At 39.1% G+C, this 19052-nt stretch overlaps 1 protein-coding gene across 1 annotated transcript in view; it reads right to left on the bottom strand.

Annotated features, from left to right (window-relative positions):
- The window catches only part of SON (SON DNA binding protein), a 32553-nt gene that overhangs the window by 12617 nt on the left and 884 nt on the right, over window positions 1-19052 (bottom strand). Inside the window, 6 exon segments of the mRNA XM_015596469.2 lie at window positions 4427-4615; window positions 4788-4934; window positions 6812-6972; window positions 8291-8363; window positions 8366-14265; window positions 15973-16139. Coding sequence (XP_015451955.1) covers window positions 4427-4615; window positions 4788-4934; window positions 6812-6972; window positions 8291-8363; window positions 8366-14265; window positions 15973-16139 — 6637 coding nt within the window.

The raw sequence follows: 19052 nt of genomic DNA, 5'->3' as shown, positions 1-19052 counted from the left end.
GGGGGAGAGGGAGAGAGGGAGAGAGGGTGGGGGGGGAGAGTGAGAGTGAGAGTGAGAGTGTGAGTGTGAGTGTGAGTGTGTGTGTGTGTGTGTGTGTGTGTGTGTGTGTGTGTTAGTCTATAGTATACCATACTTTATAGTGGAGCTTTACAGCCTTAACCACCTTTTAATGTTGCTCAGAAACAAAAATGTGAAAGGTACCAAAATGATGCTAAAAACTCCTTACTAAAAACTGGGGGAAAAAATCTTAAGTCTCATAGAATACTAATATCAAGCTGTCTGTCATCAACAAGCTTTGTTTCCACTGACAATACTATAGACTTTCTAATATGTAAAGTATAATTATATAAAGTATAACTATGATTGATTAATATTCTAGCTAATATAATGGGGGTTAATGTTTACTTTCTTTTTTCTTGGAACTTGTTCTAAAAGGTGAAATCTACATAACAGTGTCATGAATAATTCCAGTTCACATTAAATCCTGACCAAGTTATTTCATTTACTTCATCAACACAGATTACTACTTCTTCTATAACCTATAAAGGTGCCAGAAATAAAATATGTAACGTAATTAGCACCATGTAACATGTATTTCAGGGTCTAAGTTGTAATCATGTAAGTTCTGTATCTTCCTCATTTAAAAAAATTCTTCTAAATCAATTTATTTCCTCCTTTTGTTAACCCAACTGTTTACATAAAGTATCCTAAGTATTTCTTAAAAATAAAAGGATATGAAAGAGCTAGAGAATTATGAGTCAGATAAAGAAAGTAGCTCCTAATATAAAAATTACTTTCTACACTAGTTGCAGGTATCTCAAATTAAGACAACATAAGTTTTAATTATAAAGAAACTAAAGAAGCATCTTACCTACATACAAAACATGATTTTAAAATATTTAGAATAGAGGTTCATATAGAAATGAAAGACAACTACAAAAACAAAAGCCACATTAAATATGTCTGTTGTTAATGTGTTGTTTTAAAAAGTGAATTATCAATCTTTTTATTATATAAAATAATCTAGTGTAATGTTTAACTTATACGTTTAATCTAAATGAATTATAACAGAAAAACAAACAAAACTTAATAAATGGTTTAAGGAAATTCAGTGTTAATCACCTAGGACAATCTAGGGAGAGAATGAATGAGAAGGCTGTAATTACATTCTAGCACTGCTAGGACCTATGTGTTTAATTTCCAATTGAAATTTTCACCTTGTCCCTAGAACTTAGCTTACTTAAACTTCATAAACTTAGAGTTTCTATACGTTAGCTCCATTGGGATGTAGAAATATTCTTCAGCAATAAAAACGAAGCACACAGCCTGAGATAAAAATTATCTTCACATGTAAGCGATCACTAGACCTTAATGGAGAGCTACTTATGGACCTCTAAAATATTTATGATAGTAAACCCAAGGAAGTTTTATGTCAAAGATGACATTTAAAATCTTTTACCCAATAAGCCTTTGCTAACCTTATTACCAAGAATTAATGTCCCTCAGGACAATTTTTTAAATGTTAGTTTTCCAACACTTTATTTCAATGCTTATAAATCAAATTCACACAAAAATATGTTAAAAATTCTGTAGTCACGCCTTACTGAGGATGATGATGGCTTGCTACTTCCTAAGACGATGCTATGTCAGTAGGGCAGCCAATCTGATGAGTTGATATTCCATAAGATATGAATTTATGTTGATCCATCCATATCCACTCATACTTATGTCAAAGAGCACTCATGTCCAAGACAATTGGTGAGATTAAAGATCATAGCAAAACATAAAATCTGTGACCTTTGCCTAAATGTTTTATGCTCAAAACTAAAGAACCACAAAATCCGTATTTATTAAAATGAAAAGACCAATGGGTAAAATAAATTTTTAAAAACTATTTGGTTAAAATGTTGACTTTAAAAGAACTTTTAAAGAACTTTCTTTTACACTATAAAGCCTTTATTTCAACCCAAGAGGGACTCAAAAGGATCAATGCTCTCATAAAATGTCACCAACAGTATTCCATAAACATTGGTGTACAGAATATTAATCTTACAAATACGGTATAAGATCCAGTTAAATAACTAAAACTAAACATTTTATAATGTGAACATTTCCTCCAGGTGTTTAATATTATAGCTACATAAAAGTACAGAAACCTGAGGCAGAACAAAATCCTGTCCCTTTCCTAAAATTTTAAGATTATTTTGCTTAAAGTTAAACCTATATGTTGAGTTTAATCTAAAACTAGCTTTCAGAGTTCTGATATCAAATACCTGTATATATCCTCCCACAGTAGAAATCTGCTTCATTTATTTAGCTGTCCGAGTAGAACCCTTCCTTTTACCTCCTGCTTTAACACTCCCTTATTATAAAATTTGAATACCCACCTTTTTCCCCTGGGATTTCTTTGGAGTTAATTCCTCCCAACTTTTAATTAAAATCTGACAAGCACTTTCGATGACAGACAAGGCTAAGGCACCCCTCCCTCCCGTGTTAAGACTAAAATTGGCTGAGTACTGAATTTCGAATATATATACATATATATAAAAAAACTCTCGGTCAGAAACAAAGTCATCAGGATTCATGAAGCACTTTCCCCATGTTCAACTGAGTTAAAATAGTTATTGTCACTTATCTTCTCAGGAAAACCCCTTGGAATTTTGCAATTTTATTTTATAGGGCTTCATTCTGTCGCAAAATTTTTTTCATGTAACCTCGATTTTTTCCAACTCTTTGTTAAATGCTTAATTTGCAAGAAATTACTAAGCATATGTATCAAAATTTCTAAATAAGTCTGTTCAGCCCTCTTATCATGGTTTGTAGTCAGCTACTACAATATTTAAGTCAGTTGCAAATATGTTATCCTTTCCTTGTTCAGATGTGCAGGTAGCCAGATTTAGCGATTAGCAACTGAGGTACTCAAATGGTTTGACTAAAATAATGTTCAAACCAGCTATTCCTCCCTTACTGGTGATGGCATAATTTGCTTCAATTGTTGAATCCCATGAAAACACAGATCATCACTGGTGACTGTAAGTTGCATTGGCTAGTTATCATGTCCCAGCCAGCTTCACTGTATAGAACTCGCTTTTAAAAATGCCGCAGGTCCAAAAAAAAAAAAAAAAGTAAAAATGTCACCTATGAATAGCTCAGGGGGAAAAAAATACTACCGAAAAGTTTCTGATTTGGGTTCTGTTCACTTTCTAATTTCAAACAGGATTTGCATATTTGTAATACTGGAGATGTTTAGTGGAAGATGATGATATGGCTAATAAAGGAAACCTGAAGATGAGCAGTACAGGTCTCTCTGACCTACATATCCCAGAACTGCAAGAAAAGGAAGTGGGGAAGAAGTCCCACATTGTAAAGGCATCAGATATCTAATCCAGTCCTTGAACAAATATGTCTGGGCTTTGGAAACCAAGGGCAAGAGGTGATGACTAGTCTATGGTATTTAAAACTCCCACCCTCCCCTAGTAAGTAAGTCTCCACCCTCCCAGATCCCCCAAGCGTGATTTTGCACAACAAGTTAAATAAAAGTAAACTGTTTATTAAAAGATACAGCAAAGGTACAGATACAGAGATACATACAAAGATACAGATATATATATATATTTACATATATATACAGTCTTGCTGTTTTCATGTGCACTATATTTAGCAGCACATTAATCAGGCGGCATTTTACTGGGGTCATTTTGACACTTGGCATTATTACCGCGTCATTTTGACAAGATGCAACTATAGCCTCATGAAAATTTCAAGGTGTGTTCCACTTCTCCAACTTTTAATAGTAGCAAAGAGGGGTAGGAGAAGGGAAATGGGAGTATACCAAGGCTGAGCATTAGGTTAAACACAAGAATTCAAAACGGCCAAGGTAGCACAGGGAAGGGAAAATGATTAAAATTAAAGGCTATCTGACAACCCAGAGAAATATTAAGAAACCATTATTTAAGGGCAATGGGCTATGTATCCAAGATGCTCACATCAGCCTACAATGACCTTTTCCAATCCACTTCTTGTGTTGAACCTGAGGATCTGCCTCTCTCCACTCAGTCCCAGTAAACTTGCTACCACCAAAATCTAGAGCTATAGAGCCTTGAAGCAAAACGGGAAGCTAAATAGTTATACCTTGGGCTACCTTCCCACAAGTGCAAGGAGGGCCCAATGTTGGGTAGGGATGTGACAACACTGTTCTCTGCAATTCGATGCTTTTCACTTTGTGGCTTGGTTCCACAAAGTGAATTGCATCGAGTTACTGTCAAATGAGAAGCTGCGGGTTGTTTCATCTGTCGTTTAACCCGGCCCTGCCGTTTACCCCGGCCCTAAGAAGAGTGAAACAGAATCCAAATCAGATATAAAATAACAATAAAATGGCAGATTCAGGTATAAAAAAGGAAAAATATGTAATATTCCTCTTACTTACCTCAGAGGGCAAATTGCTGCTGAAAACATTATCGTCGTCTTTGTTTTCTTCACCATTTTTCTCTACAGGAACCCACTCTCCATAAACGCTATCCGCTTCTTTTTTTCGATGTTGAGATCCAGATGACACAGGAAATTCTTTTGTTAACGTTACCTGGCTTTTTGGTGGAGTTGGCTTTGCTGCAGCAATCTAAAAAAAAAAATGTTTCTTAATTAAAACTCAATAGATTTAACAGTCGGAGATGATTTTTGTTTATTATTTCTCATAGTATTTAATTCAAAAATTAAACTAAGTTCCATTAAAGTTTTAAATAATTCCATAAGTTGTATTATTTCATCAATCTATAAATGCTAATACTCACATTCAGATTGAAAAAAATGGGTTTGGGTTCACTGAGTTTAAATGGATGATGATAAAAAGGAGGTTCTTCTTCCTCTTCATCCGAAACATGAGGCTTATTCACTATTACATCATCATCTTCTTTACTCTGTGCGATTTGTTTGCATTTCTTAAAAAGTAAAAACAAACAAAAGATAAATCTTACACTCTAGGTAAAAACAACATGTAACTTCTTAAAAGAACCAAAACCACATAAAACTAAAACGACAGGTTATAGATGGGTAACTTGGCTTATTAGCTATTATTTAAACACACTTTAGCTGGTCAGTCAGTCAACAACATTTATTGAGCACCTACTATGTGCAGAGCACTGTACTGGGCACTGTCCAGGGAATACAAAAAGAAAGTAGAAGACATGGTCCCTGCTCTCAAGGAGCTTACAATCTAATTCAAGAGACGGAATACATACACATGAAATTGAGGAACGCTTTTACAGAGCAACACAAGTAACAAGTGCAAACTGATATAATACAAACTGAGTACATAAGTGCTGAAAGAACAAAAGCTTAAAAGAGAATAGAATCAGGCAGAATTTGGTAATCCAGGGATATTCCTTGAGTTCTAAGCCAGATTTTCATAGATAACAAAGACTGGCAGAGAAAAGAAAGTGATCCTAGTCAGGTGGTAGAAAGGTGAGAGCAACTTATTAGAAGGGACAAGAGAGCTGAAGATGAGGCTAAAAACATAGGGAAACACTAAGTGTTCACAGGTTTTCAATAAGGAGTTTGGATCTGACAAGCAATAGAAGCCGCCTTTAATAGGTCCTCAAATTAAAAAAAAGAAATTGTAATTCCTATTGTAATAAATCTAAGTGATGAAACAGATTAGGAAACTATACAATCCCCAAAGGTATGACAAAATAAAAGATTTGAAACATTTATGATTTGGTTAGATAGTAACATCTCTCCATAAATGTCTTGTAGATTGAGTCTCTCTAAAGGAATAGAACTCAAGAATGGAAAATAAGGCATGATGGAGAGGGTGCAATTCATGAGGTCTGACACATAAAGCAAAGTCAATTCCTTCCTGAGAAGCAAAGGAACAGACTCCATTACCTGGCTTTATAAAAAGGTCAGAGTAAATTTGGGTGGAGTTGTCTCTATACAAGCAGTAGAATTTGTCACATCCATTTTCAATTGAAAATATTACAATAGGATAAAAAGCTCATTTAGCCAAAAACAGAGTATACTAAGCTTGTAACCAAGGGGAACAGAGTATATTGACAGTGGCAGGCTGGCATAAGGCTAGCCGAGAGCAAGTTTCAATATATGAAACTGTGTGGTATTCTGGATCCTAGCAGCAATATTTCAGCGTCCCCCCCGCCCCAGAAAAAAACAAATAATATTAATAAAACAAAGCCAAAAAAAGCCTCAATTGAAAAGATCAAATTCTTAAAAACAAAAATAAGTGTGTTTAAAATATATATGTTACTGCCAAAACCCGAACCGCAAGGAAGAACTGATAATGGCCGGCCATTATCACCAATGGCTGATACCAAACAGCCAAAACCCGAAATGTTGATGCGAAAGAAGTTCCTTTCAGGCAATGGCCAGCTATTACTCATTAATTTCCAAGCTCCGGTGGCAAAAGATCATTTCTGAAGATTGTCTGTGTCTTTGCGTATATGCAGTATACTCGTGGCGATCAGTGAACACGTCGTGAATGGAAACGAAACTGTAGGCGAGCTTCTGCGTGTTGCTCACTCAACACCTCCTCCATTCAAACGAACCGTCCCACTCCTCAGTCAGTTTGGCTTCTAAAACTGGAAAGCAAAAGTAATGGGAAGTAACTTTTAGCTAGCGGAGCTTAGCCATCCCGGATAATGGCCTGCTAAACAGAGCTTCTGCCGCTGCCACATCTGTATTTCGGGTTTTGGCCACTCGGTGCCAGCCATTATCAGTTCAGCCCACAATTCGGGTTTTGGCACGCTCCAGAGTCAACATCACTGGAATAATCCATTTAAGAAACAAATTCTATCTAACTTACCTCAGTTAGTTCTTCTATAGTAGCTCCTCCTGACTTTTTAGCAACTTTCTCTTCTATTGAAGGTGGAGGTGCAGGCTTTAGGTTTGGCGGTAAAGGAACACCAGCCTTAGCACACATGGCAGCTGCATTAGCTTTGGCTATTTCAAGTAATTGAGCCTTATCTGTAAGAGGAAAAATATAAGCAGTTTTCCTAAAAGTCTGTACCTTCTGTATTACCAAAAGTTTTATATGCTAACAAAATTGAAGGCATCAATTTTCTGCCTCCCAGCTATGATCAAATCACTCTTTGGCTCAAAGTTTTTAAGCGAATGCCCCCTACTTAAAGAATTAAGTCCACTCGTAGCTTCTCAATAAAATACTACAGAAAATAGTGAGACCACCTTGCCTTACCTACAAAAAGCTTACTTTATTTTCCAAAATTGTCATGCCCCTAAAATTACTTTCCTTCTAATTTCTGACATTTTAAACCACTCTTTGAGCCCAAGTTCAAGTGTCACCTCTTCTAACAAATCTTAAGTCAGAATTTAACATTCCTCTTCACTGTGCTCCCAAAGTGCTTTTACCTATACCAGTACTTACAGCAATCATCACACTCTGCTTTTTGGCAGTTTTACTATTTGGTAAACACATACATTATACTTTATCCACGTCTCCTCTACTAACCTGTAATCGCTTCAAGCACATACTAATACCTCTACTTTGAGTAAAAAAAAAAACAACTCAAAAACCTTTCTGTTGAACTGAACGCATTCTCTCTTATTCTGTTAAGGCCTCTTTTCTTTAGACAACACAGACTTAGAAATGTCCAACTACTTGGATAATGATAAATTACCCATTATTTCTGCAGGGAGTCATGTATAATCCAAGTTTTAATAATCTCTGTACACTTCTTAAAATCGGGGGAAATCAGAGCACTTTATTTTTAAAATAAGGCAGATTATTAAAATCACTTTAAAAAAAGTCACTTTATTTTGCTAATGTCACCTACCCAGGTAAGTAATTCCCCATGTGCAAAATTCCCTACTCACTTCCATTACCTATTATACCAATTAGAATTACCTTCACATTTAACAGTGCTATCTTGCCATTTTAAGACATAACATTAAAGAAACATCATAATTATAGGTTTACTTTCAAGGATTTATTTTGGAATACATACAATAACAATCTGAGCATATACTAACCTTGTTTTTAACTGGACTTCTACTTTCCATTTTTGGTTACGTGAGATGGTTCAAGCAAAATAAAACATTCAAGTATGGAAACACCTTGGTTCTAATATACTCCAAAGTAAGTATTTCTTTAAACTCTATCCCCACATGTAAACACAAGCTCTTCTAAATGATATAAATTTGGAAAAATACTTATCCTAAACCAATAACCCATAATATCCCATTTGACTCAAAGATCAGAAAAAACTCTCAGATGAAACTTACATCATTCTCCATTATACTACCATTAAATTTTTAAATGACTTACTCAAATCTGTCAGACGTTTAGGTGACCTGCCTCTTTCCGAAGACCGAGATCGTTTACGACGGAGAGATCTGCTGTCGGGGTGCGGCTCCGTCGGCTCGGGGTGCGGCTCCGTCGGCTCGGGGTGCGGCTCCGTCGGCTCGGGGTGCGGCTCCGTCGGCTCGGGGTGCGGCTCCGTCGGCTCGGGGTGCGGCTCCGTCGGCTCGGGGTGCGGCTCCGTCGGCTCGGGGTGCGGCTCCGTCGGCTCGGGGTGCGGCTCCGTCGGCTTGGAGAAATGCTAAAGCTCCTTCTCCCCCCAGATCTAGATCTTCTTCTACGACTCGGAGTGTGACTCCGACTCCGCCGACTTGGGGTGCGACTTCGAGCTCTAACAGTTTTCCTGTTATCTCTGGAGCTTGATCTTTTTCTTTTTCTTTCCCTGGACTTGGATCTGTGCTTTGGAGATCTTTTGCGCTTCTCTTTTGATACAGATCGTCGTCCTCTAGACTTTGATCTTGACCTGCTGCTCCTCCTTCTGCGTCTTGAACGTGACCGTGAACGTGTTTGAGAGCGATGAGACTTGGACTTAGATGATCTCTTCCTTGCCCTAGAACGAGACTCACTGGTACGCTTCCGTGATTTGTGTTCAGAAGACTTGGACCGCTTACTTCGAGATCTTAAAGAAGAGTCTCTTTTCTTCTCTTTCTCACCTTTATCACGATTCTTATTTTTCTTGCTTTTTTCATGTGTGTCCTTAACTTTTACAAAAATTTCATAATCATCTTTTTCCTCTGAAGACGACTCTGAAGCTCTTTCTGGTATACTAACTACAATTGGACTGGCAGCAGACTTATCACGTTCAACTTCACTTGCAAGTAAGGGTCCTTCAATACCAGCTCTGAGACTTGTAAGTCGTTCCATGTCCTTAGGAAGCAATGGTCTCACTAAATCTGCTTCATTAATGTCATCGATATTGGCAGAAAATCCTGAATCAGACAGTATCTCTTTTGTAGAGACAGGTACTTCTTTATCTTCACTATTTTCTTTAGGGCTGAGAGCACCTGCTAATGTCTGGTCACTCTCTTTTATAGGTAATGGTCCTTCTGCATCATTACTAATAAAGTTATTAGATGGTAAGTCAAGATGAATGTCTTTAGCAGGCAAAGGTCCCTCTATGTCAGCCTCACTACCACCACTGGGGCTGCTGGAAATTACCATGTCATGTTCGGTGTCTTGAGTAGTTAAACATACTTCATCATATTTACTAATTGAACTGAGAGCAGATGCTGTGGCAAATTCAATACCCTTACTAGTTCCCACTGTATCCGATTCAAGAGCAAAGGGACCAGTAGAAGACAAAGTTCCTCCTACATCAGCTTCACTAACACTAGGGCAGGTATCCAATACTGTGCACTGTTTAGTCTCATTGACTGGCAAACTTTTCTCTCCACCAATTTCACCAACAGCACCAGTGCTGGCAGCAGACACTGTGCTATGTTCCATTTCTTTAGCAATTAAATGATTATTTACATTATGGTCTATATTTACACCATGTTCACTTTCATAAGTGTCATTCTTCAGGTATCCTTCAGTATGTGGCTCCTCATCTGAATGCAAGGGAAACTCCTGCATGCCAATTTCTGGAGCAAGATTTTGATCACCAGATAGTAAATTCATTCCTTTTACAACACTAGACTCCAACATCACTGGTGTAGACTCTAAAACCATCTCAGTTGATATTACTTGAGTCTGCTCTGACACAGTAACAGCAGGCTCTAAAACTGACACAGTGGATTCTTGGACAGAAACAGATGGTTCTGAAACAATCATGTTAGGTTGAAAGACCGATACTGCTGGTTCCAAGACAGGCACAGCAGAGTCCACAGCAGAAACCACTGGCACAGGAATGGTAACAGGCTCTGGCTCAACCAAGGCCAGGGGCTCTGGGACAGCCTCAGCTAGTTGCCCTGGGACAGCCATGACCGGTAGACCTGGAACAGTCACAGCCAAGGGCTCTGGAACAGCCTCGGCTAAAGGCTCTGGAACAGCCAAAACTGGGGGCTCCGGGAGAGCCTCGGCTGGGGGCTCCACGACAGCCTCGGCTGGGAGCTCCGGGACAGACACAGCTGGTAGCTCTGAGACAGCCATGGCTGATAGCTCTAGAATGCTCTGCGATGGCTCTGGAATAGTTACTGTAGGATCCAGCAGGGACATAGATACCTCTGATGGAACATGTTCTGAAGCTCTCATGGAATCAAAGGTTTCTGCTGTCTCTGACATAACGGAAGGCTCTGATGTTAACATAGTTGGTTCAGCTGACATTACAGGAGTTTCAGATACCATATAAGTCACTGGTCTCTCTGGAACAATTTCATGCTCTTCTGCTATTGCAGCAGATTCTGTAGGTGTTGATGTAACCGAAGACTCTGGTTCTAGTGGTGGCTCTGGAACAGTCATGGCAGCCTCTGATGCCAACAGTGAAGGCTCTGATGCCGATACTGAGTAATTAGCAGGCACTACCGAATGCTCTGAAATCTCACTTTGACTCACAGGAGGTTCAGGCAGCGATACAGACTCTTCAGGAGGTAATGCTGGCACCTCAGTAGGCCAAGCATTTTCAGCTGTTAATGCTGACTGCTCAGTTGGTAATGCTGGACCCTCTGGTGGTTCCTCAGGAGGCAATGGTGGTGTCATTGGTGGCTCCTCAGGTGGCAATGGTGGCATTGTTGGAGGTTCTTCAGGAGGCAAAGGTGGCACCATATATGCCTCTGTATATGTGTCAGTATAAGAATCAGTGTAAGAATCAGCTGTCATAGACATCATTGAACGGTCAGCAGTGTAAGAAGACATCATAGAGCGGTCAGCTGCAGAGTACGATGACATCATAGACCGGTCAGCAGTAGAGTACGATGACATCATAGACCGGTCGGCACCCATGGACATCATAGAACGGTCAGCCATTGGGGACATCATGGAGCGCTCGTATGCTGACATCATAGAGCGTTCATAAGCTGACATCATAGAGCGTTCAGCCATAGGGGACATCATAGAGCGCTCATAGGCTGACATCATAGAGCGCTCATAGGCTGACATCATAGAACGCTCAGCCATAGGGGACATCATAGACCGCTCGTAAGACATCATAGAGCGTTCGTAAGATGACATCATGGAACGTTCTGCAGCATAGGACATCATCATAGAACGTCTAGATGCTAACATCAGAGGTCTTGGTGCTAACCTATATGGTCTGGGTGCTATCCTATAGGACCTGGGTGCTATCCTATAAGGTCTAGGTGACATCCTATAGGGATCAGGAGTTAGTCTGTAGGGGTCATGCCCTAATCTATAGGGGTCTTGCCCTAACCTGTAGGCATCATGACCTAGCCTGTAAGGGTCATGGCCTAACCTATAAGGATCCTGAGCTAACCTGTAAGGATCCTGAGCTAACCTGTATGGATCAGGAGATTTTGAACCCAACATAGCAGAATCTTGGGTACTAGATGCTAACATCTGGGCATCCATGGTACCAGATGCTAACATCTGAGCATCCATGGTGCCGGAAGCTAACATTTGAGAGTCCATAGTGCCAGATGCCAACATCTGGGAGTCCATGGTGCTGGTTGCTAACATCTGGGAGTCCATGGAGCTGGTTGCTAACATCTGGGAGTCCATGGAGCTGGTTGCTAACATCTGGGAGTCCATGGAGCTGGTTGCTAACATCTGGGAGTCCATGGAGCTGGTTGCTAACATCTGGGAGTCCATGGAGCTGGTTGCTAACATCTGGGAGTCCATGGAGCTGGTTGCTAACATCTGGGAGTCCATGGAGCTGGTTGCTAACATCTGGGAGTCCATGGAGCTGGTTGCTAACATCTGGGAGTCCATGGAGCTGGTTGCTAACATCTGGGAGTCCATGGAGCTGGTTGCTAACATCTGGGAGTCCATGGAGCTGGTTGCTAACATCTGGGAGTCCATGGAGCTGGTTGCTAACATCTGAGAATCCATGGTATTGGATGCTAGCATCTGGGAGTCCATGGTGTTGGACGCTAGCATTTGGGAGTCCATGGTGTTGGATGCTAACATATGGGTCTCCATGGTGTTAGAAGCTAACATATGGGATTCTTGGGCCATCAAGGGATCCACTCCTACTGTTATAGAAGTCTCCCCCACTAACGTAGTAGGCAGCTCCTGTGCTACCGTATTATAGGATTCCAGCGCTGTCGTCGAGGGCACCTCCAGGGACTGCGACACGGTCATCGTTGACAGCTCCGTTGTTGTCACCACAGACTGAACAGAGATCTCCAGCGCCACAGTTGCCACAGGCTGCCCAGGCAACTCTGGCGCCCCAGGCTGCCCAGGCAACTCCAGCACCCCTGTTGCCAGAGGCTGCCCCAAAAGCTCCAGTGCTCCAGCTGCCCCAGACTGCCCCGAGAACTCCAGTGCCCCAGTTGCCATGAGCTGCCCAGGCAACTCCAGTGCCCCAGTTGCCACAGGCTGCCCTGACAACTCCAGTGCCCTAGTTGCCGAAGGCAGCCCTGGCAACTCTGGCACCCCAGTCACCGAAGGCTGCCCTGGCAACTCCAGCGCTGTCGTTGCCACTGGCTGTCCTGGCAACTCCAGCACCATTGCTGCCTCAGACTGCCCCAGCAACCCTGATGCCGTTGTCACCTCAGGCTGCCCAGGATGTTCCATCGTTGTCATCCCCACAGGCTGCTCCAACTCTGTCGTCGTCACAGGTTGCTCTGTCAACTCCATTGCTACTGTTACCGCAGGCTGCCCTGGCAACTCTACTGCTGCTGTTACCACAGGCAGCCCTGGTAACTCCTGCGCCATCACAGGTGGCTCTGGTACCTCCTGTGGTGGCTCCAACCCCATGGATGGTGCTGAAAGCCCTGGCAACTCCTGTGACAACTGTGGCACTGATGTCACAGAGGGCCCCGGCAACTCAGACACTGCTGTCGCAGGGGGCCCTAGCAACTCAGGCACTGGGGTAGAAACGGGCCCTGGCAACTCTGGCACCGGGGTAGCAGAGGGCCCAGGTAACTCCAGCACTGGAGTCACAGGGGGCCCCTGCAACTCCGGCATGGAGGTCGCAGGTGGCCCCGGCAACTCCATCACTGAGGCCACCGGCGACTCCGGCAGCTCCAATGCTGTGGTCTTGGGCAGCTCCAGCAACTCCTGTGATCTTGTCATGGATGAATCTGCAATCTCCGATGGTACTTCTACAGGCTGCTCTGGCAATCTTAGTACTTCAGTTGCAGATGACTCTGGAAAATCCATTGTTGTTGATGTGCTTGGCTCAGGGTGCACCTCAGTAGACGTCTCTGATGTTATCACAAGGGTTTCTGATGGCTCTAGCACTTTTGCTACTGGAGGCTCTAACACAATCTTTGATGGCTCTGGAGGTGTGTTCTCCAAAGACTTCAGCACAGACTTCATCTGATTTGACATTGTTACAACTGGCTCAGATGACTGTAGCACTACTGTTGTTGTAGGCATTGGTGCTGTTGCAAAAGAATCCAGAATCTTTGTTGTGGATGGTTCCAGCGTAACTGCCACAGACTGCTCTGACTGCACTGCGATTACTGATGTAGATGCAACTGACAGTTCTGCAGTTTTTGTAGCTGGCTTCGGAGATTCAAAAGTGTGTGGCTGTGATACCTCCATTGATACTATAGGAGGTTCTAGCATAACTGCAGGGGATTCACTGGTCTCAGATAGGCCAAAGGCTCTTATGGGATGCTCTGGTGCCATCGCTGAAGGTTCAGAGTCAAACTTCAAAAAGGAATCCGATTCTAAATCCATGTTCCCATCATGATGTGATTTCAGCTTTGATTCAGCATCTTCTGGCTGTCTTTTATACTTTTTTTCCTTCTCTTTCTTCTTTTTCTTCTTTTTATTTTTGTGCTTTTTATGCTTCTTTGACTTTTTGGTGGGAATTTCATCAGTGGGATCTGTTTGTACAGACACACATCTACTTTTTCTGGAGGCCTCCTTCAAGTCTGAAATTAAAAGAAATTTTGTCAAACACTTCTCAAAGCAGATTTAGATAAATCACATAAGCCAATTTATATTCCATGCTAAGATACCATAGTATAATATTTCTTGCTAAATAAGCTATCAAATAAACCATTTCCACAAACCAATTACCTGAGGCTGACACTTTTCCAATGCTTCTACAACTAAAGCCTAGGTTAAAAATAGGTTCTTAGTTAAAACAGAAACTTTTAGAATCCTATTAAAATGTGTTTCAAATAAATTCATTTAAAACGATTTTTTTTTTCCAACTCTCGAATTATAGCAAATTACTTTAAAAATACACTTACAAATATCTTTCACATTATCACCATTCGAGTTCCTATAAAAAATGCCTATGTTAAATAATTCTTTTGACTATTCTATGTCCTATTTACATAGGAAACAACATGGCACTGGCTCTGAAACAAAGTGTTTTGGGGTCATGAATCAACCCACCACTCACTAGATGAATGGACTTGGCCAAATTACTGACACACTGTCTCCTAGAGTTAAAGAGTGAAGTGAATTAAGTCACACAAAGTACACCGAACAATGCCTGGCATGTAATAAGCAAATGTCAGTGATTGCTTTCATATAGTATACAAAGGTCTGAACAATAAACGTAAAGCATCAATATGGAACTTGAATTTTCCCTTATCACACCCATTACAGCCTAATAAAAATAATTCCCCGCCCCCAATCACCTTCTAAAAATACTAACAAAACACGTTTTTAAATGTTTCTACTAAAAAAATAGTATAAAGTCATTTTGGTAAAAAAAATTCTTATAGCTCTTAACATATAACTTAAGAACATTTAGATTTGCATATCTGAAAGAGAAAGTGGTTTCTATTCCACTTTACAACCAGATGGGATTTACTCTAATGCCAATATCAAATTAGATAAATCTCAGTGACCCCAGAAAAGGCTGATCAGAAACGTAGGGCACTAGGATTACGGAAAAATAAGATCTATCCCAAAGCAAAACTAATCATTTTCTATAAATTGTTTATTGTGTATCAAATGCAGCCAAGTTATACTTCAATCAAGGAAAAGTTCCTAGAGCCATAAAACTAAGTATGGTTAAAGTCTCTGCCTTTTTTTTAAACCATACTCTACACCAAAAATAATAAAAATTGAATAAAAAATCATACCACATTTCATTTCTACAATTATTTTTAGGTACTTTTGTGGTAACTCTTTCATTTCTAAGCATCAATTATTTAATGAATTCCAAAAGTGCTAAATATCCAAGCAATAATTCCTCTATATTCATTGCATTTTTAAGAGGAATAGATGCAAAAACAAGGCAATCTATACACGTGGTTTTTAAAATAAAACCTCCCAGGTTTTAAAATTACAAATGTGGTCTAGGCTCCTGTACCTTCCAGAATGGATATTTACACAATTGTGCAATAAAAACCCACTTTCAAAATCCAAGCAGAGGCAATACAAGACTGCACCAAGTAGTCATAGTCCACCAGCAAAACAAGCAAGTGCATCAATGCTTGTGTTTCAGTACAATTTTATTTTCAAAGAATTTAAACAAATTCTTCAGCATACCAATAAAACTAAAATTTATTGACATTTTAGATCTAATTAACATTTTAAATGCCATGTAATCAAGAAATTATACTGTTAATCATTAAAAAAATCTTCAAGTTTGAGAGAGCTGGTTATCTCCAACTTACCTGGCTTATATCGTAGTTCTGTATCTAACACCCCAGAAAGTACTTCCTCTATCTTCTGAACTATTTCTTCATTTGGTAGACTCCTGGCAGAGGCAGCTGCATCACCTGCCTGGTTTCCTTCAATAGGTGTATTTGTTTCACCATTGAGCTGGCCTTCACTCCTTCCACTTGACAAGAAAAGTTATCAAATTAATATTTTTACCACATCATACAATAAATTAATATTTGTAACTCAACTAATTAAACCACCTTATGTTAATATTCTCCATTTTTGTTTTTCTTTCAGATACTTCTTACCAGTAGTGCTTCTTTAACACTATCTATTGGCACATATTTTTTACATAACTTAAGTTTCCAGAACTGTGAAAGTTAAGAAAAAGTCTTTAAAACAGATTCCTAAACTCGTCTTTTTTTTTTCTTTTTTAAATAAAATACTCCCAAAAATATACAGTTAGATTTCAGTTAACTGCATATTTATCTCAGGAAAAAAAAAAATTATTAAGATCACAATCACAAATCCAAAGAAAAATATATGATCTGACGTTATGATAGAAACTATGGCCACTGTGAAGTCACACCTGTGCATGACTCACATCACCATCAACAGTATCAAGGAACACAAAGTTAGCCACAGATACATCAAGTAAAAAGAGTAACATCTAGCCTTGGATCAGACTTAAACTGACCAGTTACTGAAATGCCATGAAGTTTAAAAGAAAAATACATTTATATAATTTTACCCAGTTATCAAAAATTACGGTATTAAGAAAATTCTGGAGATCAAAAAAAATCATGTAAAACAAGTGACAATTCATTTATACCAACAGTAAATGAATACATGGCTTAACATTTTCAAGTCATAAGGCCAGAAGATTCTTTTTTTTCAGGTAAGGCAAAATTAGTGTTTGTGCACATACATGTGTATAAAGATTTCAGGTATACAACATTTTAACTCAATATCTGTATACACTACTACCAAGTCTACTTATTATCCATTGCCATACAACTGACCCCTTTCACCTATTCCTCCCTCTCCCCAACAATTGTCCTCTCATAACCATCAATGTGTTCTTATCTATGAGATTGTTTTGTTCATTTGTTTTGCTATTTTTTTTTTTAGACAGAACAATCTTAACCGACTAATAACATGTCATTTACCTGGTCATTTTTACTATTTTTGTGTAAATTTGCCAAATTGTTTTGAAAAATAACTTCCAACAACACATTCGATTTAATCTCACTTAAATTTTAGCTAACAAAGCAGATGGAACAATTATGTTTCACTACTTGACAAAAAAAAGTCTGGTCAAAAACAACAACGACAAATCAGTAGTTAACTAAACGTTAAGGAACATTTGGTTTTCTAACAAGATGAATCATACAACAAGAAACATTTGTTGACTATTAAGTGTCGCAAGGTTCCACATTTTTAAAACTCACTTAACCCTAACAAAACTCTAAGATCAACACTATTATTTTGATTTTTATAAATGAGGAATATGACACAGAGAACACAAGAAACTCAGCTGAAGGTCACACAGCTATTAAGCTGGTACTTCAAGCCAGAGCTCAAACTCTTAATCACCGTTTACGTATAACAACTTATTTCAACTAATGTCAGTCTCTCTACCCAAACAGACGTATGTAAAAAATAGATGGGAAATAAAGCTCATTGAAATGGAAAATAACCAAAATGTTTTTAGACAGATAATGTATTACGTGTTATTTGAGAAACTGAATAGTCCTCCAGCAATAAACTGTCTAAAATTCTTTTTAGGCTTTCCTTCTGGAGCTCTTTATTTTGCACTTTTCCTAAGCACTTACACATACATAATTATCTCACTAAAAAGGCAACAGATTTAAAAATCAGAAAAATACAACAAAAAAACAGTTAAGTCTATGAAAAATCATGTGAAAGCAATAGGATGTTTATCTCAATTACTGAAAAGGGATGAAAATTTCTAACCACCTAAATATCCATCAAAATACTGCTACAACAGAATTCTATGGAACCACGAAAAATGTCCCAAAAGACTACTTAGACTGTGATAAAAGACAAACTTGTTCACAATACATTTGGTGAAAATTAACACAAAACAAGATAATTTCACAAAACATTTACGTGCATCTGTCCGCACCAGCGGAAAAGAAAATCAAAGATCAATAACTGTGGTTGTTTTTCTTTTTTCTAATTTTTCCACAACAAAACTTACTAACACAAAAACTAGTTTTTAAAAAGTATAAAAGACATTACTCTAAACAAACACAAATATTTATTGCAAGCAACTATTAAATCTTTTGGAAAAAAAATATTCCCTTAGCTCAGGTCTTTTCTCATCATCCTAAAAACACAAGCATGCTAACAGAATTTTAAAAAGCAACGAAATGAGTGGATGTATTTCCCACTTAAAAATATATATATATATCCTGTAAAAATAATCCTAGCACTACCTACATCATTGGTCCAATAACCCTATAATTTCAGCGCTTAATTTACAATTTTTTCGGCTGATTTTCAAATTCACGTATTGCTCTCGCTCTCAACTTTTACAATCCATTTGAACTCGCAACAAATATTTACGTTATATAAAACAAAAATACTAAAAGATAATCAGTAAACAACCACACTACCCTCGCTATTTTCCTTTCGGCGTAAACAACTATTTCTGTGGAAACCTCTTTCCGTTCAAATTTTTGTGGAACCAAGGATAAACTAAGTCTACCAGCAATGCCCCCCCCCCCCCAAAAAAAAGCGTGTTGTTCAAAAACGTCAAATAGGGCACGGGCAGCAAACAGAAATTTAGATTTACACACAAAGCCCACATTCCACTTGCTAAGTTAATTAACGGCTGGTAATTCAAAGTCCCCTTCTATCCTCACCTCGAATATTTTGTAAAAGTAGCTAACATTAATTTGAATTTCTATTAAAATGCTGCCTGGTGGAAACCATAGGACACTAGGGCCCAAATAATCTAATTAGAGGATCCCGACCCCCAAATGGGTCTAAAGCTTGCAGTAAACAAAGCGGATTTAAGTTTACTCAAGAAACGGCCGTTAGAGACCCTTTCCGGTCACAGGCG

This window comes from Pteropus alecto, unplaced genomic scaffold (assembly GCF_000325575.1).
Source record: "Pteropus alecto unplaced genomic scaffold, ASM32557v1 scaffold3, whole genome shotgun sequence".
Classification (NCBI taxonomy): domain Eukaryota; kingdom Metazoa; phylum Chordata; class Mammalia; order Chiroptera; family Pteropodidae; genus Pteropus; species Pteropus alecto.
Note: the sequence above shows the minus strand (reverse complement) of the source record. Positions and strands in the feature narration are given on the sequence as shown.